Source organism: Cicer arietinum, chromosome 3 (assembly GCF_000331145.2).
Source record: "Cicer arietinum cultivar CDC Frontier isolate Library 1 chromosome 3, Cicar.CDCFrontier_v2.0, whole genome shotgun sequence".
Classification (NCBI taxonomy): Eukaryota; Viridiplantae; Streptophyta; class Magnoliopsida; order Fabales; family Fabaceae; genus Cicer; species Cicer arietinum.
In genome coordinates, this window is record NC_021162.2 from 73,174,918 (window position 1) to 73,200,914 (window position 25,997).

General features: G+C 30.6%; 5 protein-coding genes across 7 annotated transcripts; 1 reads left to right on the forward strand and 4 right to left on the reverse strand.

Moving 5' to 3' along the window:
* Positions 1 to 343: 343 nt before the first annotated feature.
* Positions 344 to 5,088, reverse strand: LOC101511855 (WD repeat-containing protein GTS1). Its single transcript, XM_004494314.4, has 8 exons — positions 4,843 to 5,088; positions 4,503 to 4,710; positions 4,022 to 4,117; positions 3,854 to 3,928; positions 2,555 to 2,665; positions 2,151 to 2,242; positions 1,740 to 1,824; positions 344 to 913 (listed from the first exon to the last, which is right to left on the reverse strand). Exons 1-8 carry the CDS (start codon positions 4,971 to 4,973, stop codon positions 527 to 529), a joined length of 1,185 nt encoding a protein of 394 aa, XP_004494371.1. The 5' UTR covers positions 4,974 to 5,088; the 3' UTR covers positions 344 to 526.
* A 1,353-nt stretch (positions 5,089 to 6,441) lies between these two features.
* Positions 6,442 to 9,290, reverse strand: LOC101512168 (uncharacterized protein OsI_027940-like). Of its 2 annotated transcripts, XM_004494315.4 has the most exons (7): positions 9,066 to 9,290; positions 8,443 to 8,629; positions 8,052 to 8,205; positions 7,930 to 7,961; positions 7,659 to 7,769; positions 7,527 to 7,584; positions 6,442 to 6,738 (listed from the first exon to the last, which is right to left on the reverse strand). In XM_004494315.4, exons 1-7 carry the CDS (start codon positions 9,068 to 9,070, stop codon positions 6,638 to 6,640), a joined length of 648 nt encoding a protein of 215 aa, XP_004494372.1. In that variant the 5' UTR covers positions 9,071 to 9,290; the 3' UTR covers positions 6,442 to 6,637. The 2 variants fall into 2 exon arrangements, with proteins under 2 accessions (XP_004494372.1, XP_027188554.1); XM_027332753.2 differs by lacking the exon at positions 7,659 to 7,769 and having other exon boundaries at positions 9,066 to 9,207.
* A 483-nt stretch (positions 9,291 to 9,773) lies between these two features.
* Positions 9,774 to 13,033, reverse strand: LOC101512497 (probable E3 ubiquitin-protein ligase BAH1-like 1). 2 transcript variants are annotated; one of them, XM_004494316.4, is made up of 6 exons: positions 12,614 to 13,033; positions 11,772 to 12,016; positions 11,161 to 11,415; positions 10,575 to 10,712; positions 10,376 to 10,434; positions 9,774 to 10,153 (listed from the first exon to the last, which is right to left on the reverse strand). In XM_004494316.4, exons 1-6 carry the CDS (start codon positions 12,771 to 12,773, stop codon positions 10,048 to 10,050), a joined length of 963 nt encoding a protein of 320 aa, XP_004494373.1. In that variant the 5' UTR covers positions 12,774 to 13,033; the 3' UTR covers positions 9,774 to 10,047. The 2 variants fall into 2 exon arrangements, 1 of the variants encoding a protein (XP_004494373.1); XR_003471749.2 differs by having other exon boundaries at positions 10,115 to 10,153; positions 10,376 to 10,449.
* A 5,475-nt stretch (positions 13,034 to 18,508) lies between these two features.
* On the forward strand, positions 18,509 to 21,147 carry LOC101512811 (universal stress protein PHOS34). The gene is made up of 4 exons (XM_004494317.4): positions 18,509 to 19,696; positions 19,812 to 19,906; positions 20,249 to 20,370; positions 20,759 to 21,147. The coding sequence occupies exons 1-4, from the start codon at positions 19,525 to 19,527 to the stop codon at positions 20,844 to 20,846; spliced, it is 477 nt and encodes a 158-aa protein (XP_004494374.1). The 5' UTR covers positions 18,509 to 19,524; the 3' UTR covers positions 20,847 to 21,147.
* Positions 21,148 to 23,382: 2,235 nt separating this feature from the next.
* On the reverse strand, positions 23,383 to 24,588 carry LOC101513141 (phytochrome A-associated F-box protein). Its single transcript, XM_004494318.4, has one exon. It carries the CDS (start codon positions 24,467 to 24,469, stop codon positions 23,570 to 23,572), a length of 900 nt encoding a protein of 299 aa, XP_004494375.1. The 5' UTR covers positions 24,470 to 24,588; the 3' UTR covers positions 23,383 to 23,569.
* Positions 24,589 to 25,997: the final 1,409 nt, after the last annotated feature.

Here is a 25,997-nt window from a genome sequence, read left to right on the forward strand (position 1 = left end):
AAAGATTATTCTGATGATTTACTTTTTTTTCTTTTTTCCGAAAGGTAAGTTGGTCATGTTATTGTACCAAAAGTTGTAAAAACACTAACAAAAACTGTTCTAAAAATGCAAATTCTAAAAATAGGTATAGTTGGTGGTTGTTTTAGTCAAGAACGTGATCAACTCAACCTAAGCAACTTGACTTAAGTTTTACCATTTTAAAATATACGTAAGTATCAACTATAAAATTATATAATAACAAATTTTTAATTTATAAGAAAAATTTGTATATACTTAATAACATTAAGTGATATAATTTAACATTTAAATTACTAAAATATAATATATTGCATAATGAATCAAATGATCTGAATTTCCTTTTTAATATTAAAAACAGGGCTACTGTTAAATATTACACACAGTACATACAAAAAAATCCATCACATCCCAACCCTAGTTCAGTGAAAAAAGAAACTAACTAAATGAACAAAAAATAGCCCTTTTGTCATGGAACTGTGTAAGTAATTATGGCATTGGGCTACTAATACTAGTAGGGGTGATGACGATTTTTCTTGCAAGTTCTTTCTGGTTTCATAATCAATGTACTTGAAATCCAAGATTGATTTTTTTGAGGTGAATCATCAGACAGCCAACAACACAGTCTACCATCTTCCCCTCCTGTCCATCCAAAAATGTCTGAGCTATAAATACTACTACTAGCACTACTACCAAGTCCACTATGAATTCTGGACATGGGTAGAACACTTCTTACAACACTTGTATGGCCACCTTCAAGAATTGCTTCTGCAGCTCCAATTGTTGCCATTCCACTGTAACTTACTGGAAAGTAGCCCAAAGTACCCGCGTTTGTGCCGCCAATCACCCATAATTTTTCAGCTTCTCTGGAGTAGTGACAATCAATAAAATAGTCAACCTGCCAAAATAAAATAAATTTCAGTTGGTGGGCTAAGGGTTGGGGTGATAGTGGTAAATATAATATTTGTACATTGGATGCAACTGCAACCAAATATGGAAGATCATCTATTCAGCTTGTTCAACCAACACCGCGTATTTCTGTCTACATTATGAATTCAAAACGAATATATAGTTTATATAAATACAAGCTATAGCCACTCCTGGAATTTTCCTCAAAGTTTAGTTGTCATTCCAATTCAACACATGAAGCAAAGGCTCCTGCAAGGAAAGCACCAAAGGATCAACTATTTTTTGTATAAAGCGGCTATCCTCAGCATAACTGCAGAGACTAATCCCTCAAGCTGGATAGGATCACAATGGATGGCAAAGTTCTTTGTCAAGAGTTTCAATACTGCTGCATTCTCAAAACTGAATTCGAACTCAAGATTTTTGGTTAAGCAAGACGAGACCCAAATTATCAGGAAAGGATCGATTTAAAAGAGAACTATAATTCTTACAACCCCCTCCATCCTTTCTTTCTTCCATTATGTCTTATGACAAGCAAAGATATATCATTTGCATATTAAGGTGCCTACGCATCACATTACATATTTTTTTCTGAGATGAATTTGAGATATGGAATTAGCCTCTGCAAATGCAGGGTAGGGCCGCTTACAACAGATCTACAATGGATTTGATCCTTCCTTGAACTCTGTCGTGGCAGTAGCTTTATAATACTATGTTACCCTTTTATAAAAATATATTTTTCATGTATGAAGTATAATGCCTTTCATTATCAACAAATGAATAAGCATATTCCATCAAATAAGACGGAAGAAACTCACATTATCCAAAGTCCAGCTTTCAGAAGCTAAAGCACGCGCGTCTGAGAAGTTTACTTCATTTCTAGCATCTTTCCAGTCCCAGATACTGCACAGAAGAGTAGAATGAATCAATGAAATGTCAGAATCAAACATCGCAAAAAGAGGAAGAGTAAATATGCACATGCAAATCCATATAAACCACATAAGGAGCATAAGAGTGTAACTTCTAGCATAAACAGTGTAGCAGAAAGTACTATCTACATTGACAGTATTATTATGTATAATAGTTGTATAGTCGTTACTTGTTTGCATCAATTTACCTTCCATTAGCAACTACGATGAAATTGAATGCAGGACAAAGCACAACAACATAATACGCGTTATTGCAAATGAGTAAAGGAATCAAAAACCAGGAATGGAGATAAACTTTACCCTAGGGTTTCAATATGTGTTAAACACCAAAGCTTCTGATAACTCTCTCCAAAAAATCCAACCTTTGCAATTGAAGTTCCCACATTAATCACCTACATTTTTTTTCATCAAAATTTCCTAATTTAGTATGAGAGACTTCAGTTCAAAAATACAAATGGAAAAAAAAAACTGTTATTTTTCAAAGTGAAGCTTGAGCTCTACATATGAAAGCATCATAGTATAAATAGGTTTATTAATATCAATTTCTCAGTTTATTTGCATACTGTTGAGGGGACCAAGAATACAATCCCATTCTAGTTATTACTTATTTGTTTTTAATATCGTAGGCCGTTCAAGAATTCAAGAATGTTGTAAATTGCAAGAATTATCAACAGAAGGAAATCGAATTTGAGTCCCAGACAAACCGATTCTAGATGATCATCTTCATTGATATCTCCGGTGGTATCAAATATGCAGATCAACCCATCTACTGAAGCAGAAATGAGCTTGCCTGGTTCATCAGGGACAAAATGAACCTAGAATCAATCATACATTTTCAACAAATCAGACATGAATCCACATCAGCATCACATTCAACAATTAAATAATTAAAATCATTGTTCAGTAAAAGAATCAAGGGTCGTGCTAACAAGTGCTCTAAGGGCACTTGTTAAGGAATCAAAAAAAGTAAATAAAATATATGCTTTGCATGTAAAAGATCAATTTTTAAAATTTCAATTTGTTTAATGCACAACTTCCAAGATTATATTTTCACTTTTAGTTTCTTAATTAGTGCCCCCACTTGTTAGCATTTCCCAAGAATCAAAGCTTGTATAAGAATTAAGAACTTCCTAAAGCTTTTAATTAGGGCCTGTTTAGATTGGCTAATTTAAACTTATCTACTGCCTTAAACACTTGGGAGTCTGTTTGGGGAAGCTTATGGAGACAGCTTATGAAAATAGTTTCTAACTTCTTTAAAAACGGTTGAATTTATTTTACCTTATGTTATAAAAATAGCTTATACATAAGCGCTTATGCTATAAGCTGTTTATCCAAACAAGGTTGGATAATAAAAATTACTCCCGTTGACATCTTCATCTTATGTACAAAGATTAGGTAACAAATATTTTCATCTTATTCGGATATCTTTGTTTCTATAATAGTTTACAAGCAGATGAGATAAGGTCAATCAGGAAATCAATTGCATTAATTGTGCCAAACAACTTCAAGAATCAAGTTGAAAAACAACAATAAGGAAGCCAAACATGGTAATAAAATACATGTGAGAACTTGATATTATCACACCCATCCCATGAGAAGAAGGCTTCTACTTGTAGAGGGCCAAAGTTAAGAAACAGTTTGCATCAAATTGATCTAGCAAATATCTAAAGACATAACAATGTCAAACTGAGAATACGAGAAATCAAGTATTTTGTTTCATAAATCTATAAGGGAATAGCATCCATCATTTTCTTGCAATAAGATTTCCACTGTTTTCTCTTACAGAATTATCTCGACCCTATTTGCCGCCAATGTTAACTATCCTACAGTTTTTAAACGATAGTATTGGATAAGATTCTACATTTTTATGTCATAGTTTTCTGGGAGGGCATCACCAAGCCAACAATCCATTCACCAAGGGGATACAAGTCCATCTGATCAAGTTTAAGATTAAGATTTAAATTTTCATCACATGTAATTCAATTGATTCGAACAGAACAAACCTGAGTAACATCATCAACATGAGAATCTTCAAGGCATGCAATTTGCTTATTATTTCTCCAATCCCATAAGAGTATCTAATCATAATTAAAAAACAGGGTACAAAAGCAGTTAAATTTCACACAGTAACTATCACCAAAGTAACCGAAAGTCAGAAACCGAAAGTAAACCTGTGAATCACAACCGGCGGCAATTAAATTTCCACTAGACCCTCCAATTGAGAAGCTGAAAACTTCTTGAGAAGGACCAGCATTGATAGTAGAAACCTGCAGTTTGACATTCAATTCAACACTCAAGCAACAAAAAAGAAATCATAATTATGAAGAAAATAAAACAAATAATAATAATAACAAGGTCTAAATATGATTTATTCCCTGCAATTGCAGTGTTTTTTGGTTTCAGTCCGTTTTTTTGTTTGAATTCAGACCTTGCAAATTCAAAATACGGTTGCTTTTAATCCTTGACAGTATACGTGGCCCAATAAAATCACATCATGTAGCCCAATAAGCTTTCGTCAAGACTAAAAGCAATAGTTTTTGAACTGCCCAATAAAAATACTTACAAGAACTAAAACAAAAACACACAATAATTACAATATTGCAAGAACTAAAATCATATTCAAAGCTAATCAATACAACAAGTAAAATGAACCTGCTGAAATGTTCTTGAATCCCAAGCTCTAATAGTACCATCTGAAGAACAAGAACTTAGAATATTGGGATTGGAATGACCTGAAAACAAAATCTGATTGATGGTTGCAGTGTGACCCTTACACTCTCCATAATATTGACCCACCACTGGTGAATACAATTTCACTGAATTTGTTGATAGTGACACTGCCATTGCACTCCAATCATCCCTTAAATTCAATAAAAGACACAAATTAGAACCCCAACTAACGGGTACGAATAAAAAAGGAACTTTTTCCAAATTTTCATGATGTTTGAGTGTAATTTAAAAGGTTTATACGGGGAAAGTGAAAATAACGTACTTTGCGATGATTTGGAAAACATAGTCGTCGCCGAAATTAGTTTGAATAGAATTTTTAAGAGCGAAGTGATTAACGTTGTTGGGAGTGGGCGAAGGTTGTTCCTCGACATCCATGGCCGTAATTGTTTCCATGTTTTGTTTCAGTTTGTATAGGGTTTCAATTGAAGACGAAGAAGAGCATCGTGTTCTGAATATCGGTGAGGGTTTTAGGGTTTTGATCAGCTACGACGACGTCCAGATAAGCCACATCCTAAATCCCAATCACCTCACTTGCATTTTTTTTTTAATTTATTAAAAAATAATACTAAATTAAATTAAATAATCATACTATTATTACTGGTGTGTAGACGTGTCGGTATGTCTGCTTATCTTATATTATAAAATGGTAGTAATAAAATTTTATGGAATTATTTAAAATAATTTAGTTGTTTGTTTAAGTAAATAAATTAAGATCGTAAATAAAATAGTTTTTTTTGTTACAATGTAAATAAAGTAGTTTAATATGAATGTAAAATAAAATAAAAAAAATTACACTAAAATTTATTATTCGCTTTATATATTATTATAGTATTTAAAAAAATCTCCATCAAAACTTTTTGTTGGAGTAGCTTAAATCAAAACTTATTATCTCATTTATATATGAGATATAATCAATTGACAAGATCACAGTTTAATTTGACACCAAGAAATAAGATTTGCGGTAAAGGTTTTATTTGACATTAGTGTCATTTTATCTTAACCCTTTATATTTATAATAAATTTGAGCTTTTCCGCATAGAAATCTGGGATAACACAAAAAATAATCTATTATGGTCATTTTCGAAAATTTTGCAACTATATAGTATTCTAAAGCTCAAAAACTCTATATTGCAAAATCAAGAGGATAGTACTGACTACAGCCTAAATGCTTAATCTGGTTCACAAAATTATTTTAAGTTGGAGCATAAAAATGGATTGATAGCATAAAAAGACCTGAAATGATCTCCCATAAGGGTTTTTATGCTTTACAAGAGAACGAAGTGAGAGTGACTGTGTATCCAAAAGATAGCTTATGGAATTTGTTTCAAATCAATAAAAATTTGTTTCATATCAATAAATAAAAAATGTTTAGTAGTTTAAATTATAAGAGGGTATTTTGTAAAATAGCTTAGATTGGATGAGTGCAATTTGGGATATATATTAATAAATGTAGTACTTCCTCGTTTCATGTTCATATTTATAAACTTCGACAAAAGTGTAAAAATACATACCATGTTTACTTATAAGTGGGAACTTAAAAGACGAATGTACCTACCTAGATAGATGGTCCAACAAACATAAACCAATACCTAAAAATCATCCAGAATTCTAACGATGAATAAACGACTCAATCGAAGATTGTTCGACAAAAATCAGAGATAATAACTTATCAAAATCAGTTCAATAAAATAAAAGAAAAATATAATATCCCTAAAAACACAGCTCACTGCAGAAAAAATTGTTCTTATAGTTCGTCATTAAGGTCATTAGGGTTTCAAGTCCAAGTAATTTAAGTACGGTCCCCAGTGGACCACATGAAGTATAAGGGTGATCTACCTTTTTCCATCGAAACAACCCTAGCTAGAAAGAACTAGCGCAGCCATTCATTAATGCATTGAAATAAATCTCAATTATACAGTATTCCTACTGTTAAGTCAACACAGCAAAGGGGACACCAACGTCTCCACTTAAACTACCACTGAATGGTACAAAGGAGGAAAAATTCACTCAGACAATTTTTTATAAGCATCATTAAATCTTCTTGCACTGCAAGGTTATTATGTGCTTGGAACAGCTTCTTTACTCTCTGTAGCTGCCTCACCAGCACCATCGCTCTTGCCAGCAGCATCTTGCTCACCAGGCTTCGACACTTCTTGCTCTATACAATTGCCAAACATAACAATTAGCAGGCAAATTTACCCGTTGATTAGGAATACTATTTTCCAAAAAAATACCAAAATCTTGATGATACTGTACAGCTGCAGCATGTCATTCTAAACCACATATTCATCACGGGCAATTATATTCAAAAACAGAATTCTAAACACACAGAAAAGCTATATAACACAAATAGGAAGTCAAGCAATGAGAAAATAGAAACTACAACAATAACCAATTTTCTAAACACACAAAAGAGCTATATAACACAAATAGGAAGTCAAGCAATGAGAAAATAGAAACTACAACAGTAACCAATATTCTAAACACACAGAAGAGCTATATAACACAAATAGGAAGTCAAGCAATGAGAAAATAGAAACTACAACAGTAACCAATCCTTATCCCGTTAAGAAAATGGAAACTAAAGGGGGCAAAACGCAGCAAATGATGCTAGAGACTACATGAAATCAAATGAGCAAATACATGCATGCATATTCTATAAACATAACTAATCGTGAAAGATCCAATTGCCACAACTAGTTCATAATATGTTTGAATATATTGGTTTTCACGGCAAAAAGTCACGGCAATGTGAAAGCTACAGCTAGAAGCTTCACTATCATCGTACATTTAGAATTGGGTGCTCCAATCAATTTACCAAACACATACTTAATCCCTGATCCCAAAAGTCATGCACGCTTTATAATAACCAAGTATCCAGTACATGAAACAGATATAGAGAAAGAGCCAGACATCAACTGCAAAAATGAAATTGTGCCTGCATACCTTCATCGTCACTCTCGTCAATATCATCCATTGCATCATCACCCATACCACCAAATTTCTGCAGGACGCGCAAGTAATTACAAAACGTTACATCAATAAAAGAACACTAAATCAACAGAATAGCTCACTTACAGAGAAATCCATTCCTCCCAATCCTTCCATTCCTCCCAATCCTCCCATTCCTCCTAAGCCTCCCATTCCTCCCAAGCCTCCCATTCCACCATCACCCATCCCACCAAATTTCTGTAGCACACAAAGTAATAACAGTTAATAACATCAACTGAGTAAATCACACGCATAGAATAAAATTCTAGTCATGACACACCCCACCAAATTACAAAATGAATAAAAAAATAACAACAAAATGATATTATTGAGAAGAAAAAAAAAACATATAGCATACCGAGAAATCCATCCCTCCCAAGTCCACTTCACCTGACCAACAAACAATGAGACAATTCAATCAGATTTCCGATAAAGCAATATTGCCTTCCTTAGTACAAAAAAAATAATAATCATGGATACCTTCCTCCTCATCTTCATCGGCCCATTTATCCCAATCTACTTTCACATAATGTGGAGGCTTGCCTTCTCCACGCAACAACCTCTTCCACCATCCATTCTCTGCCTTCTGCACTACACAGAATATGCTTCGCACTCCTACATTGATTTTGCTCTCCTACAACCAGAGAGACAGGAAAAGGAAACACATTAAAGGGTAAACAAAAAACCATACCTTTGTAGCAAAGCATAACCACGAAGATTACAAAAATGCATGTAAAAATTAAAATAGGAACCACCCACATAAGTAGAGCATGTATCAGGCCAAGTCATTATTCAATTAATAGGAATATGAGAGTGGATAAACATTCTTAATAATGCTATGGTTATCCAAAAATAGGGAAAATGTTCTCACCTCTACATTAACCTTGTCAAAGAGCTCCATTTTCAGCTCATACTGATTGTCTCCAGCTCCAGCGCTGCCAGAAAAGGTAAAAGTACCATCTGGAGCAAGATCAACTTTAGCATCTTTAGAATCAGCCAATTGAACCGTGATGTAGACCTTGTCTACTCTCTGAGCCCACTTAACCTCAGGATGACGACTGCATTCATCATAAAGTGCAACAATAAAGTAATGAGCATATAAATCATAAGTAACCCTAAAATCACAAATTGAAAAGACAAAAATGAAACCTAATTATATAAATTTGACATCACAATTCATATTTGCCATCACAATCCGGATCTTCCTCATAAAATCGATGTCCAGAGGTATGATTTAACAATTAATTTCAGAAGATTTTGATTAAGGAAAAAAGTCTTCAAATTAGAGTTTAGGTAACAAATCGGCCAATATTCGGAATAGTTTCAACAAATAACATAACAGGAAACAAAAGGAAAAACAATTTAATCGATGAAATCGCGATTACAAGCATATGTCATAAAAGCTTCGCAATAAAAATTCATCGGAAAATAGAAATGAAAAACGAAAGAACACGTGAAAATAAGCTAAGAGATTCGCAGATTCGGAGTTTGTACCTCATGTTGGATTTGATTGACGAAAACTGAGGAGAGAAAAAAAGATAGAACCGTAAAACCCTAGTTTCTTCTTTCGTTAGTGTGACAGAAGAAAACCCCAAAAATGATCCTTATTTAGCTAACACTTTGGGACACTGATATTTATATGGCATAAATAAATAAAGGTTGGTTGCATTGGATGACACTTCACTTCTAGCACTTTCCTACACGAATCACTGCCTAGTTTTCTAGAATATGCTCACTTCATTTTTCATTTATCACCCCCCTCTCATGTGGAATTCTGGACTGAACTTTGTGGGGTGATTAACCTGGCCCAAATGTATTGGGCTTTCTGGAGCCCAACATTCAATTTTTGGATTGCTATTTGCACCCATGTTTTTCTAATACACCCCTTCCTGTTTTGACAAACATAAGGCTTCTTCCCACCGTCTTTCTTTCCATCTCTTCAATAAATGTAGATAGTAATTTGAAATAACTCATATTAAAGTCATGAGAAAGCATTTTTCATTTGAACAAAACAAAAAGAAAAGAAACTACATCATTTGAAAAATTATTAAGGTACTAAGATCACGTATATAAGTTACATAATTCATATTAGAAGACCAAAAATGTAATTAAACCAAATTAATAACATCACATCTGGTTGACCAAATAAGTTATTCTGAACAGCCATCATAGAGGTTTACCAATAAATATAATGAGTCAAAATGAACTGAAAATAGGTTATAGATATATCAAGTCTTGTTTAGCACATTCCAACCCCCAATGGTCATTACTGAAGCTAGACCGCTTATTGAACAAATACACTATTATTAACAACCATGTAGTAGATAGTTTCCAAGCAGCTCCACTAAGCTTAATAATTATTACATACAGAACACATACAAAATGAGAATCAATCAAATGTCTATAACAACTCCTGTACTGTACTCCAGTAACTCTACCAAAGAAACTAATAAAGGTTTAGGTGATGATCCTCTTCTTAGACGCCGATGAACGCTCTACATTGTGAATCCCAATGTTCCTTTATTTGCTTAATCCTCTCTACTCTCTCTGACTGGAGCCTTTGTTCCCAGTATTCCTGACAGCTGTAGAAGTATCAAAATAATTAAGTTGTGACAAAGCATATAACAGAAACATTATAGGAACCAGATCCTCTATGGCTAGTGCACGTGCAGCAGCCGTAGGAGATCCAATTTGAACAATAACATATAAAACAGTGGATTTAGATCCACTAGAGCCACTGTGCTGTGCGGCATCTGTAGTGATCGTTAGATCTTGAAACAAAAATTGTACAGATGAAATCATACCTTTGGCCTAACAGAGTGTTTAGTTCTTCCAAGTGTACAGCCCCTTCATAAACTGCACCCTGCCATCAACAAAACTAATCTTCTTATTATAAGTTTTCATTTAATTTAATTGATTCATATACAGTAAACCGAAAATATTTAGATGATTTTCAAGTTATATAAGTTTAAAGTACAATGTCATATCTGGTAGCTTAATTACCTCTCGGCATAGAGGACATTTCTCTTTAGGATTTGCTGCTTTAAGTCCATCGACAATAGACACTGATGCAGCCGAGCAAGCACAAATGTAACAGAATATATGGCCGCAAGTTAAAGAAACGGGATCAAACACAGTGTCCTGTCACGGAAGAGTCATATAAACGTTGTCAACATATATTTGATGTCGAGGAACCTCATGTGATGTTATGAATTTAATCCATTTTTTTAAATGTTATTTCTATGGATTTTAAAAGTGAAAACTGTTTCTAGACGTGAGGTGCTTGAAACCATCGACAACTAAGTGCATCTTTGAATTTTCAGTGAGTTTGAATGAATCACGGTAACACCTTGATTTAGCTGAACTCGTCACACATCCAAACATACACTAAGATTTTTACGAGTAAGCATCCATTTTTCTTTTGGGGTAAGAACAGAAGTTTCCTATAGATTAAAATTATATACCATAATATATAACTTGACTAGATTCTCTTGCAAGTTGCTTCCAATTAGAAGCAAACATCAAATAGATAACCTCAAAGTATGAGCAAGTCAAATGAAAAGATCAAGTCAATAACTTAATAACTTACCAAGCATATAGAACAAGTCAATTCAATATCAACTTTGACAGAATCAAAGAGTTCGCAAGTAAGAGATGGTTTTCCGTCCTTAAATGTGAGAGAACATTCATCAAAAAAAGCAGGTGCCTTCCTTGAATTAACCTTGGTTTCCCTTAAATTGATGTGGAAGGCCATAAGCTCACAAAGCCATGGACTTTGAAGAATTTCCTTGTGCATACTTTGGACCTGTGACTTAAACATTTGCCCTTGCTTGGAATAATGAATCTGCAATGACAGAAGAAATAAGAGCACATAAAAAAATAAAAGCACTCCTCATCAAATTCACATATATGGGGTTAACGCAAATCAAATCTCGACAACCATCAAAACTCTTCAACAAGGGGTTAATGAAAATACCAGGATTCAAAACTCATCAATAATTTCCAGGTGTTCAAATCTATATATAATTGAACACCTGAAAATTATGGTTAATCACGTCCAAATTCGTGGTTAATGAGTTTTTGCACCTGGTATAATAATTGACCATCTATCGAACATAGTTAACATCCTATTTGAACTGTGGTAACCACTTATTCTAATATCTATCCAGAGAAGTAGAACAAACAGACAGCCAAGTATACCTTATCATATTTCTTTAGTATTTTTCGAATTGCGGTCGCATTTATGAGTGCATAAGTAACCAGATCTTTGCCTTCTTCGATAAGAGCAGTATGGTTTTTATGAAATTTGCCTCGGAACCATAAAAGGTACTTTCTGAAACCAGAAGCAAGATGTAACTCCAGCAATTTCTGTGCTCGCTGATTAAAGCAACCAACTATCTCAGACATTTCACTGAGAAGTGAAGGGAAAAAGGTCCCATCACACACTGAATAATCATACCTTGTTAGCTCAGACACAAGTTGAAAATGCATCAAATATCAAAAGTTGAAACAGACCCAATGCACATTTGGCATTACAGCAAGTTTGATGAAATCAAAATGCCACCGTGATTTTATTGAAACATAAATTTGTTAGATTCAACTTTTAGAGTAGACAAAATTGCTTTTAGAAGTGTAGAATTGATTTTGACATATTTGGTTGTTCTTGAGTAAAATTGGTTGACTCCATAATTGATTCTAATTTGAAGCTAAAATTTGGAGTTTTTGGCTTCAGAATTGAATTTTAGCCTCAGATTTTTTTTCAACTCATTTTTTACAAGAATGTCTCCAAACATAAATCACTTTAATTTCATTAAACTCTTAGGTATAATCAATTTTACAAAATGATTTAGCTTTTGCCAAAATCACGGTAGAAGATCATAATTCTACTAAACTCACCTTCAATCCAAACAAAGACTTAATCATCAATTTATTTCCATTGGGTCAAAAGTTGCTTTCGAATTAACTCATAAAACTACAAACTACAACAGATCATGCATGCAAGAGAAGCAAACAATTGAAGAAGAAAAAATGATTTTAACAACCTGAGCAATGGTTGGGGCAAGTTTGGGATGATGGTTTATGGGATTGAGAATCTCTTCGGCACTTCTTCAAGATCTTCTTGAGCTTCTTAAATCCAACCTCAGGAAGCTTCTTTTTCTCCTGGGCTTGCATGTATTCCTGGTATTTTTTGCAGAACTTCATGTTTTCCAAGTAACATTAATCAATGGTCCTATGGTTTTGTCGTTCAAAAAACAGAGAAGGACTTTGAACAAAAAATTGATTCGGTTTGTGCTGTGTCTTTATATCGGTATAACGTTAATAGGTGATAGTTAACATAAATTATATACTTCCATTATGGTAATATCAATAAAAAAACGTTAATGTAAAATAATAGTACACACTTTTAGTCTTTAATTTTATTCTATTTAGTAAAAGTCATTTTCCTTAATTTTCACCGGATTAACTCCAAAATGCCACCGTCACTTACGTTAATAACACCAAATTTTGATTTTTGAGGCGTGCAAATGATAAACTCGGAGAGCGAATGTGACACCTTTCCACTATTTTTTTTCCCTAGAAAAAAGTCAAAGTATCGAGTTTTTCTTTTTTATGAATAACTTTATTTATGAATCACATGTAAGAGTATTTGACTGTTTTAAAATGAATAAATTTTTTAGTTTTAACTATAAGTATTAAATTGTATTCATAGAAGAAAATCTGATATAATAACAATTTTCATAAATAATATTTGAAAACATCCAATAAAATTCGATTGATTTATGACTTTTATTTCATTATATTGGATATAAACAGTTAATTTTAATAATTTCTTAATTTTCAATTAAAAAATAAGTAAATTCACAATTTTGTAAGATCTATTATCTACTTTTAATTTATTTACTAATAATTCATAATATTTATATTGACAAATTATATTTGACACATGAATAATTTTTCTTTTCTTTGTCATTTGAAACAATGAGTTGATTAATATTATTTAATAAATTGGTTTTTTATTAATATATTTATTTATTATTATTTTTATCAAGACGACATCAACTGAACTGCTATTTTAACTATAAATAATAATATTATCGTTAAATGATACTTTTATAAAAAAGTGTCCACAATTTGACATATATATTTTTGCATGAATTAAATTTATATATATTTTAGTATATATATATATTCAACTATGGGCTGTCACGTCATCATATAATTAATTTGACAAATCATGTATTTTTAAACTTGATAAACATAAATATTATAAATAATTTATATGTTAATAATGGATATTAGTTAATTTTTTATTTTAATAGTCAAATTCCTTGTATTATATCTAGATAAAGTTTTATATAATTTCTCTAGAAAAACGAAATGATATATCATATAAAAATATAAATATATTATAAACTCTTTAAATTACATAATTATATCATTATTTAGAATAATATTTCATTTTTTTATCGTTTATTCAATGTTTTTAATGAGTATTGAAATGATTGTTTAGAACATTTTTTATGGCAATATAGTAAAATTTTATATTTAGAATATGACCACGTATGACGTATCAGACCCAAAAAAAAAAAATAATATGACTACAAATATTAAATTTTATTAAAACACTAATTCTGTATATCTCTAATCTATCATCTTTCTTTCTCCCTTTATCCTACATTCAATGTATTTAGACGTATTTGTGTCAAAAATGTGTTTAAACATATGCTCAATCATTTTCTCGCGATGCTACATTTTTTATTTACTACCATCTACTTTTTTTCTTTCTATGCAAAAGACCAATTCAATTAGCATTTCAAAGCCAATACCACTTTATTGGTCCTTAGCTTCCAACAATTTTGAACCATGGATTTTCAAATGTCATGGCTTGTAACACCATGGAACTAATAAATGTGTAGCTGAAATAATGTCAATGTACCAATATATACTTGAGGTACTACTTCAAAGCTAAGAGTTTTCAACGAGTTCAAATTACAACAAGGGCGAATACTTTGTAGTTTTATTCCTGCATGTTCAATAAACTCATAATTACAACATTCTCATATTCTTTGGCAATGTAATAAATATAAGAATTAAAGCTTATGTGTTGCATGAGTGTAAAATTGTTTTTACTAACATTCAATGAGAATCCATCATTTTACCACTTCACCCATCTATTTATGGTTAGTTTAAAACTGATAGCGTGACATAGAGATATAAAAATCTTTTTATTAAATGTCACTCTACAAAGTTTTATATTAACCACTTTGCCGACGACATATTTCATTGATAACAACTCACACCAAACTCATCTTCTTGTTTGTTTTAAGACCAATTTTTGGTTCATATCATTCTTCTAAATTGTTTTTATTATCTTTAATTTAAATATATAATTTCTTTAATATTTAATTTATTTTTTGTGTCATTTTTTATACGATATGTTTATTCATCAATTTAATACACTGCTTTTTTGTGTTATTGTAGAATTTTATTTTTTATTTGTTGCAGTATTTAGTTTGGATTGACATATCAACTTTAATTAAATGTAAATTTAATGTTTTGATGTCATCAACATTATAGTTTCAGTTACATAAATATTTCAGACATTCTAATTTTATTTTATACCTAAATTTTATTATATTTCTAAATATTTTGTCATTGTATATTATCAAGATGAGTGTTGTAAATTTATTTTTTAAAATTTTAATAATTTTAGATTGTAATGTTATCGTGCATAAATATCGTGTGTTGGTAGGAGAGACCACTTTGCTCCCTTACGTTGTTGCGTCCACGAAACAAACAAAGTGCTCAACTATGCTTTCTTCTCCTCTATTTTTTTCATGGTTATCAACTTTAACATAAATGTCATTGACATTTATTTTTCTCATCTTAATTCACGTTTATCCGATTTTTATAGCTGTATATGTCGACATCATCACATGCGAAGTAAACATGTTATTAATTTCATTTGTTATTATAAAATTCTTAATTCTTATATAACTTCAAAATTTTATTTTATAGTTCTTATAAAAAAAATATCAATTTTTTTGAAATCATTTTTATAAAAAATTGATGTTTTTATATTTTAAAAAAATATTTATAAAATTAAATTAAGATTAAAGGTAATTTTTTTTTTTGTCAAAATTGAATTTAAAATATCATAATTTTATAAATACTAAAAATATATTTATTCTTAAAATTAATTATAATTATTATTATTACTATTATAATAATCAGGCTCTTTTTTTAATTAATTACTGTTTTTTTAAGCAAACTTTTCTTTTTAATTAATACCTACATAAAAAGATATACACGTCATAATATCGGTGGTTTGTTTGAGACTTTAAAAAGGGTTAAAAAAAAAAGCGTTTTAGTTACCCTCTAGACTATTAATTAATTTCGCTGCACTTTTTACTTATCAAATTAAGCATTTTACACTCAAATTAAATTATTTTAGATGTTATGAGTTTGATGCTGAAAACTAATACCATCTAACTTATTAATATTTGTTGATAAGAAAAATTTACAAAAATAACTGTTAAAAATATTGTCACTTTTAACTTTATAAAGTAAAAAATATCAAATTATAGGTGTTAAAGGTGGTAATCGAAACTCTTTAAATTAAGCTTTAATAAAATGCATGAAATTCATAAACTTATTATCTAATTAAATTAATTTATATCGTAAAATTTTATTTACTGTTTTAGTAAGAATTTTATTCACCTTAAAAATACATTCCCCTATAAAATTCCATCATTTAAACACACTCAAATAATAATAATTATTATTGTGAAATTTTGAAGATGATGATTCAACAGCATTTGCTTAAAAATGGATGAATAGTGACGAGTATATCTGAAAATAATTTGGAATGTTTATTCGATAACTAATTTTTTTCTTTAATATTTATTTTGTTTAAAGTTTTAAATAATTAAGTTAATATTTTTTTAAAAAAAAATATAATTAATTAAGTTGATATTACCTCTTCTCTATGTGGTACGCTTAATTGAGAGCTGCTAAAAGAACAACCAATGAAAAAAGAGAAGATTATTAAATAAAATGAAAGAGAGAGGAGTTAAATAAGTTCAATTCCAATTAATACTATTTTGTCAAAGTGAGGTTGCTAATATACACGTCTAATTTTTATAAATTCATTCAACGTTTAATTTTCTTTCTAGTACATCACCAATATTATTTATTTTTCATTCAATATGAGATGCTATAGTGTCTATGATTTTTTTTCTTTCGCAATTGTATACTTGGACATCACATTTAAATTAATTTTTGTTCAGCCACATGTACAGCACACAGAAAAATCTTCATGGTGGTTTCGATTTAACTCTTCTAGCACTTTTTATTGGATAAAGTGAACTCTTCTAGCACTATTGATAGATATGATACCATAATTAATTACTAGTAAGATTGTTTTGGGTCCCAAAAGTGGTATCTTTTCAAACATTGTTCTATATTTTATACTCCACACACTTATCGCTGAACAAATCACGTTTATGATATGATACTTTATATGAATGGCTATGGTTTTTGTTTATTCAAATAAATCATTGTTTTTGACGTACTATTAAATAAGATTTAGGGACAGTAAATACGTGGTAGGATCACTACTAATGTCGAGCAATTCATTTAAAAAAGGCATAAAGTTTAGACACAACACTGAGTGTGTCAAGTGCAATTTTGTCATCACCTTCAAAGCTTATAGGAATTTAAGGTGGGTTAAAGATAGTCCAACCAATAACTTCGAGAGCTTCTATCTCTTTTTTCTTAAATGATAATTACAAAGATTATAACAACCCACTTTGCAAAGTGGCGGTAGTTCCTGGTGCAAAAGAAAGTCGTAGATTTTATTTGCTTTTATTTATTCAAAGCTAAGCTTGTTTCTAATATTCAAAACTCTAACCGGGTAACTTTATTTTTTCATAGAAATAAAAATTCACCGTGTTTTGTTTTATTTTTATTTTTAAATAGACAAAATTTGATAAAAATAAAATAAAATATTTTTTAATATTTTTTATAAAATTTAATTTTTTGAATTAACTCCAATTAAATTATTGTTTTAATTCTAAAGACGAAAAATATTTAAAAACGTCTAAAAAATATTATTGATCATTGTTAAAATTTCAAGTAATTTTTATACATTAATTCAAAAATATTACATATGTCTATCATTCAAGTGGCCAAATTGACATTGTAGTATAAATAAGGTCGAAAAAAAGGATAAAGATTGAAAGGAATAAATTACTTATAGATATTTTTTAAAAGGTGCTGTGTTAAGATAAAACACATATTTCATATGTTAGAAGCCAATTCACCTTGCAAAACATACAAGAGTGTACTTTTAGATTAAAATCAGTTTATTTTCCACTAAAAAAAGTCTCAGTCTAAACGTCTCTTTAACCATTTTTGACCGTATTATATGAATAAAAAAAAACATAAATATAAATTAAAACAGATATTTTTTTGGTCAACAAAAAATTAAGACATGTTAAAACTTAAAACTATTAAACACAATTTAAATGGACCTTAGGATGGCGTCTGCCCAATTATTGATCGTTTTCTAGTGCACTAGTGGGCCTTAAGGTGACGTCGGTCCAATTGATCGTTTATTAGTGCACTAGTGGGCCTGGCCCTTCTTCATACATAAGGATGCTATTTTATTCCGTTACTATTGAAAAATGTGACTTCTTCTCTCATCTCTAATACTCTCATAAGTCTTTAAAATGTGTTTGTATTAGTTGATCTGAATGTGTAAACTACATGTCCAAATTAGCCAATATAGATGTAAAATATACGTATATTTGAGGATATTTGAAAATATTGAAGGTGAAAGAATAAATCACTATATTTATTCTTTGGTTCAAAAAATATTAAAACGAAAGGATATTTAATATCCATTATAACCCCCACAACACAAATTATTTGAAAAAGCACATATTTCAAACACCACTAATTATATAAGCAATGGCCACTAGAGTAGTGTCATGGTTTTAGTATTATCGACTATTAAAACTACAATCCAACATATTAAAACTGTTAACAATACAAACACTATATGACACAATTGACAAATAATGAAATTTCTTAAGTATAGTCATGATTTATTTATGAAGAAAGAGGTTAAATGGTCAGTCATATTATTCCTTAATCTTTGATTTTCAGTTAAAGATAATTGAAGAAAAAAAACTATTTCGTGATATATTATCTTTTTCATTTATAAGTGCGTATATGTAAAATTAAAAAAAAAAAATATTAAAATGAACATACCTACCATTTAGATAAAGTTACTCTAAAACAAACAACTAATTCATTTTAGAAAATAAAATAAAAAATATTAATAATCAATAATCAATAATAAATTAATAATTGATATTTATGTTTATATACAATAAATTATAGAATACCAGCATGTTTTTGAAAAAAAAATATCAATATGTTTTTTATTCACTTTATTGATTAATAACTTTAACTGGCTAAATCCCTACCATTTAAGATGTTTATATATATATATATATAAAGACTTAAAAGATGCTTTATTTTATGGATATAAGAATTAGTAAAAAAATAAAGAATGAGAAAACAACTACTCTAATTTACATGGTTGGAGGGTTTTGGAGGATATTTATTACGAATAAAATAGTGCGGTCCATTAATTCCAGTAGGCTCGAAAGCTGGAACTAATAATATCGACAAGGAGATAGAACAGAATCCCGAATAGTGCGACCTAACGAAACGAACAGAACCCGATTCAAATGCTTAATTATTGTGTACTACTTACTTACACATACCCTTCTACTCGATGCTAAGAATATGAATTTATATAAACTCAACACCACTTGTAGTTGTACTCACTTACATTACATTGTACCTTTAAGAATTAATTAAAACTAATAATAATAATAAAATAAAAAAGTATTTGAGAAAAATTAACAAGTTCGATAAAATGGCGGAGAAGCAAGTGATGGTGGTTGGTATTGACGACAGTGATCATAGCATCTATGCCCTTGAATGGGCACTGGATCATTTGGTCACTACACTTCCCAATCCAATCTTCAAACTTGTTCTTGTTTATGCTAAACCTTCTGTTATCTCTAGTGTTGGTTTAATTGGCCCCGGTATATATACATACATACTTCTATTTTTCATATTTCTTTTTATAAAATATGATCTTGATTTTGTTATTTTTTCTTGTTAATAATTAGTATTCATTTTGTAACTATGTTATTACAGGAGCCGCTGAGATTTTGCCTATTGTGGATGCCGATTTAAAAAGATCTGCTATCAATGTTATTGAACAAGCTAAAGAAATCTGCACCAACAATTCGGTAATTAATTTAATTCTTTCATTTTCTATACTTTTGATGTTCATCGTAATATGGATTCCTAGTAAGCATGTTAAATTGGTATTGGCGACTCACATCTACGCCACTATTTGAGTCCAAAAACCTATGGATCAATGTATAGACAGGTTAAAAAGTACTGAAAATTGCCAACTAATACATCAATCTTTCATAGGATATGTGGGGGTTTGAATTATTGTGATTGTGTTCGGTTGGAGAAAATTACACAAATAGAATATGATATTGTATCATTTTACTTAGTTTTAAAATTGAATATATTTATGGGTTACATGTGGATTATCATCTGATAACTAGTTTTTTTATCAGGTAAAGGACATAGTAGAGGAAGTGGTGGAAGGAGATGCTAGAAATGTTCTTTGTGATGCTGTAGAGAAGCACCACGCTTCAATATTGGTTGTGGGTAGTCATGGTTATGGAGCTCTAAAAAGGTGTGATTTCATTCTAATCCTAGTTATCATTTTATTGTATTACAAACATAGGTTGAAAACATAGGTTGAAAGGACTTAAACTTGTGATAAATACTTAAACTAAAACGTGTGAATAGATTAGTGTATATAACATGAACATAATATAGAGTTCTAGCATTCTCAAGATATTTAGGACCAATATTTAAGATTGAAGGTGACCCTAGTATCTGACACTTGTCAATCCATACACCTATTGATACATGTAGTTACGTTTAATTATTTCTATTTTTTTAAATTATCACCGGTGTTAGTGTCTCAGTATTGTGTTTAGTATATATGTCATCACTTCATTATTTGTATTCAAATATGTTAATTCACTTATGTTTTGAGACTACATTTATATTTGCAGGGCGGTTTTAGGTAGTGTAAGTGACTACTGTGCTCATCATGCTCATTGCACTGTGATGATTGTGAAGAAGCCAAAAACCAAACACTGACCTCGTTGGCTGCGTCTACATTATCCTACAGTAATAAGAATAAATGTTTTCAGCAAAAAGAAGATGAATATTGTTTAAAATTTCATAATGTTGTTTGTTCCACGTCATGTTGACTCTGGAATAAGGTTCATTTCACCTTATGTTGTGTTCAAAATACTAAACTAGAACAAGAATTTCCCCCCTTCCCAACTAGTACCCACCCTAGCACTTATTTTTACTCTGTTCATAAGCAACTTTTGTAAATGTGGTTGTTTTATCTTCTATGCCAAAATGAATAATCATGTCTGTTGCAATTCTGTCACATTCAACACTCTCTCTTTCAATCCGATATAACGCAGTCGCGCGTGATTGCAATCAATCCAAATCCATCTCGCTATCTCTCATGTTTAGGTCATTTCGAACAACATAGCTTGTTCCAAACCTCAGTTTTCGTCCATTCAGCAACTAAATTACGTCTATGGAATGCAACTTACAAAATACTAAGATTCAAGCTAATGAGCAGAATTGAGTTGTGTTCAAACTAAGACTGCACTCAAAGTTGAGTTTGGTAATCAGCAGAGTCACAAACCATTAAGAGAGACCATAACTCACATCTGGTAACTCAACGCCTATATGTCTTGCAACTGGTGAAACAGAAAAGAGGAATTCACATAAGAGAAAAGAGTAAAAAATCGCAGTCTATAATGAGAATATTAATATTTGACATTTAAACCGCAACTTCATCCAACAGTTTTGCAACACGTCATTGAAAACTTGAAATCACCGATTTGTAATTACAAAACCTTCTAAAAAATACAAAATAAAGCAACAAAGGATTTATGCAGATACAACAACAACACTAATGTGTTGCAAAACTAGTAATCCTTTTCACCCTGCAATCCTCACATGACAGAGAAGAAAACAGAATACTCAGGAATTATGGATCTAGTGTGTGTTGATTCAACACCAGAACAAAAATTATGGAAAAGCCATATAGAAACCCCTGCAAAGTACAAACAAAAGGAAAGGAAAAATGATAACACAATCAGCTTTACTATTATTAACTTATTGAACAAATACACTATTATTAACAACCATGTAGTAGATAGTTTCCAAGCAGCTCCAGTAAGCATAATAATTATTACATACAGAACACATACAAAATGAGAATCAATCAAATGTCTTTAACCACTCCTATACTGTACTCCAGTAACTCTACCAAAGAAACTAATAAAGGTTTAGGTGATGATCATCTTCTTAAACGCTGATGAACACTGTGACAAAGCATATAGCAGAAACAATATAGGAACCGGATCCTCTATAGCTACTGCACATGCAGCAGCCATAGGAGATCCAATTTGAACAATAAGATATAAAACAGTGGATTTAGATCCACTAGAGCCACTGTGCTGTGAGGATTTAGATCCACTAGCTTAATTACCTCTCGGCATAGAGAACATTTCTCTTTAGGATTTGCTGCTTTAAGTCCGTCGACAATAGACACCAATGCAGCCGAGCAAGCACAAATGTAACAGAATATATGGCCGCAAGTTAGAGAAACGGGATCAAACAGTGTCCTGTCATGGAAGAGTCATATGAACATTGTCAACATATGAGATAGCTTTTCCAGTTTCCATAAAATAAATAGTATAATATAATTGATGTCGAGGAACCTAAGGTGATGTTATGAATTTAATCCATTTTTTTAAATGTTATTTCTATTGATTTTGAAAAGTGAAAACTGTTTCTAGTTGTGAGGTACTTGAAACCATCGACAATTAAGTGCATCTTTGAATTGTCAGAAAGTTTGAATGAATCATGGGAACACCTTGATTTAGCCGAACTCGTCACACATCCAAACATACACTAAGATTTTTACTAGTAAGCATCCATTTTTCTTTTGGGGTAAGAACAGAAGTTTCCTATAGATTAAAATTATATACCATAATCTTTAACTTGACTAGATCCTCTTGCAAGTTGATTCCAATTAGAAGCAAACATCAAATAGATAACCTCAACGTTTGAGCAAGCCAAATGAAAAGATCAAATCAATAACTTACCAAGCATATAGAACAAGTCAATTCAATATCAATTTTGATAGAATCAAAGCGTTCGCAAGTAAGAGATGGTTTTCCGTCCTTGAATGTGAGAGAACATTCATCAAAAAAAGCAGGTCCCTTCCTTGAATTAACATTGGTTTCCCTTAAAATTGATGTGGAAGGCCATAAGCTCACAAAGCCATGGACTTTGAAGAATTTCCTTGTGCATACTTTGGACCTGTGACTTAAACACTTGCCCTTACTTTGGACCCGTGATACTATCAGTGAAACAATAACACATTCAGCTTTGAACAATCTCAGATTATTAATTTGAGATTAGACAGTTGATATTGAAGACTGTATGAGGCAGTAAGTACAACATTCAGCTACTAATCAATTTGAATAAAACCAAATTAAGTTTCAGTCACTTGGTCTCAGCAATTGCTATTGTCAAAAACAAAAATAATGAAAACAAACTATGTCATACCTTATGACAAAATGAAATTGAGACAAAACTCTTGAAACCACACAAACTTAATAATATAATAATAAGATGAAAAGCTACAAATCTGGAATACAAATACAACTATAAGAGATGTTTCCTCCCATATTGCAGAAACAATTAACAACAATGATTAAATTCAAATAATAAAAGACAGAACATGAAAGAAAATAAAAAATTACAAATAAAGAGAATGATGATGATCAAGTGTACATAGGCACATCAGTCCAAGCACCAGAAACATGACCATTATCACAAACATAAGCACGAACAACAGGTTCACCATCATCATGAAAACCAAACCCTCTCCTCAAACAAAAAGCAGAATGAAGATCCCAAGTATGTTTACAAGAACAAAAAGCACAAGGCAAATCAAGTTTCCTTCGATTACTACAATCGTTCACCGTCTTCCAAACACGTGTCTTCTCGAAATTCCTAAAAACCCCTCTGAAAATTCTGTACGTTCTCTTCTCTTCCAAATGAACACAACCTGGCCAATCACAAATGTATAAACAATCATCACGAAACTGTCTCGCAAGTAGTTTACTTCCTTGTTCCCTACTCAAGTTCCATTTCCCTGAAGCTAAATGTGAACTCAATGATCCACAAATTTTTCTCTTCTTAGTTTCGCGCGGAACATCAACAACACCTCGACGAATCTGAGAATTCTCAGATTGGTCGAGTTCCTGCTGTTGATGTTGACGTTGATGTTCGGAATCAGCATAAAGGGTATCATGATAAAGATCATCAAAAAGTGACCAATAAGAAGGATTTTCATTGGTTTGTGGTTGAACATGAAGAGAAGATGAAGTTGTCGTTGTCGGTTGTTGTTGGTCGGAGAAATCATCGTAGGTATCGAAGAGGATACCAGCGTGAATAGGACCAGGACAACAAAAGGGTAGTTTGTGAAGGGAAAGATCTGAAGAAGATGAAGAGAGAAGTTCAGAAGGGATGGTGGATGAAGATTTTTTGTTCCAACAAAAATCTCTGATGAGAGAAAAGAGTTTTGTGGAGACACATGAAAGACGAGCCCAATCACGTGGGTCTTCTTCAACCTTCCACAGTATGTTGAGAATTATGTCGTCTGTTAATTCTATCAACATTTTTGAAATTGTTGAAACAAGAATTGGGAAGAGGAACACAACAAGAAGAAGAAGAGAAAAGAGGTGTTGCAATGAGACAACAACGTTTTTTTTTGGTTTAAGTTATAGAAAAATAAACGAAGCGCGTGGTAATAAATGGAGTTTTACAGACATATTTGACTTAATACTAACTCTAATCATTAAATTAATTCAATTAACATTTCAATTTAGATTCTGCCTCCGACCTTCAGTTATTAAAGTTGGATACTCCTCTCGCTTTATTTATAAATTAAAAGTGGCTGAATCCATCTATTTACTTTAAATTTTGAATAATTATAATTGTTAATTTAATATTAATTACTTGTTTTTAATTAATAATCCTTTTTGGTTGTCAGTTTTATATCCACGCGATAATAATAAAATAATTTTATTATGGAATTATTTATCTTTCTCCTACATTACATTTAACTATTTATTATTTTATTTATTTATCTTTATTTAATAAATAATAAAATATATTTAATTACAAAATAATAGTTAATAGTACATTAAACTTTGAAATCGACATGTAATATATAAACAAGATTCTTCAATAAAAAGACACTTAACAAACATAGATGAAGAACTATGGTAATCACTCTAAATGGTTTTATTTTATTTCATTTTATATTTATGATAAATGTGAACTCGCTAATGTATATTAATGATAAATTGATAAAACTACTAGTACATTTTTCTCTTATGATATTCTTTTAAAACAAGTTACATAAAAAAAAAAATATATCATTGTGAGCAGGAGGAATTTAGATGATAGAATCCATTTTCATTAAAGATTTTTCATATTAGCGTTTTTCATTTTTTTTTATACATATAGTTAATGGTATTGTTTATTTTATTTTAAGCAAAAATAAATCAAACAATATTAATGTATTTGGTCTAATTTTGAACTAAATATATTAACTTTTTAAATCAATTTTCACATGTATATTTAAGACAATGTAGTATTATTTTTTAAAGTAAAATTAATTACATTTAAATAAATCTCCTTTTACTGAATAAATTTAATTTCTTAACAAGTATTAAATTGATAATTTTTCCTTGTAATAAATACCGGAGGAAGTATGTGGACATCGTTGGTTCAATTAATTGTTATTATTTTTTGGGTCAAAGAATTCTCTTTTTTATCACAAGGTTCAATAAATTATTTTCATTACAAGGCTCATATAATATTTTCTACCAATTCTTCAAGAATTTATATAAAACTTCTTTTTAATTACTCTTTATTTTTTTTATAGTAATAACTACACTATTACTTCTTTTATCTTCTCAATCAATGTTTTTAAAGTATTCGTTTATATTATTTGAAAGTTGATATGTGATTTAAAATTTAAATTAAATATTTTAACTTTTTAAATAACATTTTTATTTATAATACATTCCTTGAATAGTAATCCATATTAACAAATATAAAATAAAATATATATGTATTTTATATCTTGGCTATTTAAATATTTAAAAAAAATCTAAAATTAACAATGGCGACCAACTA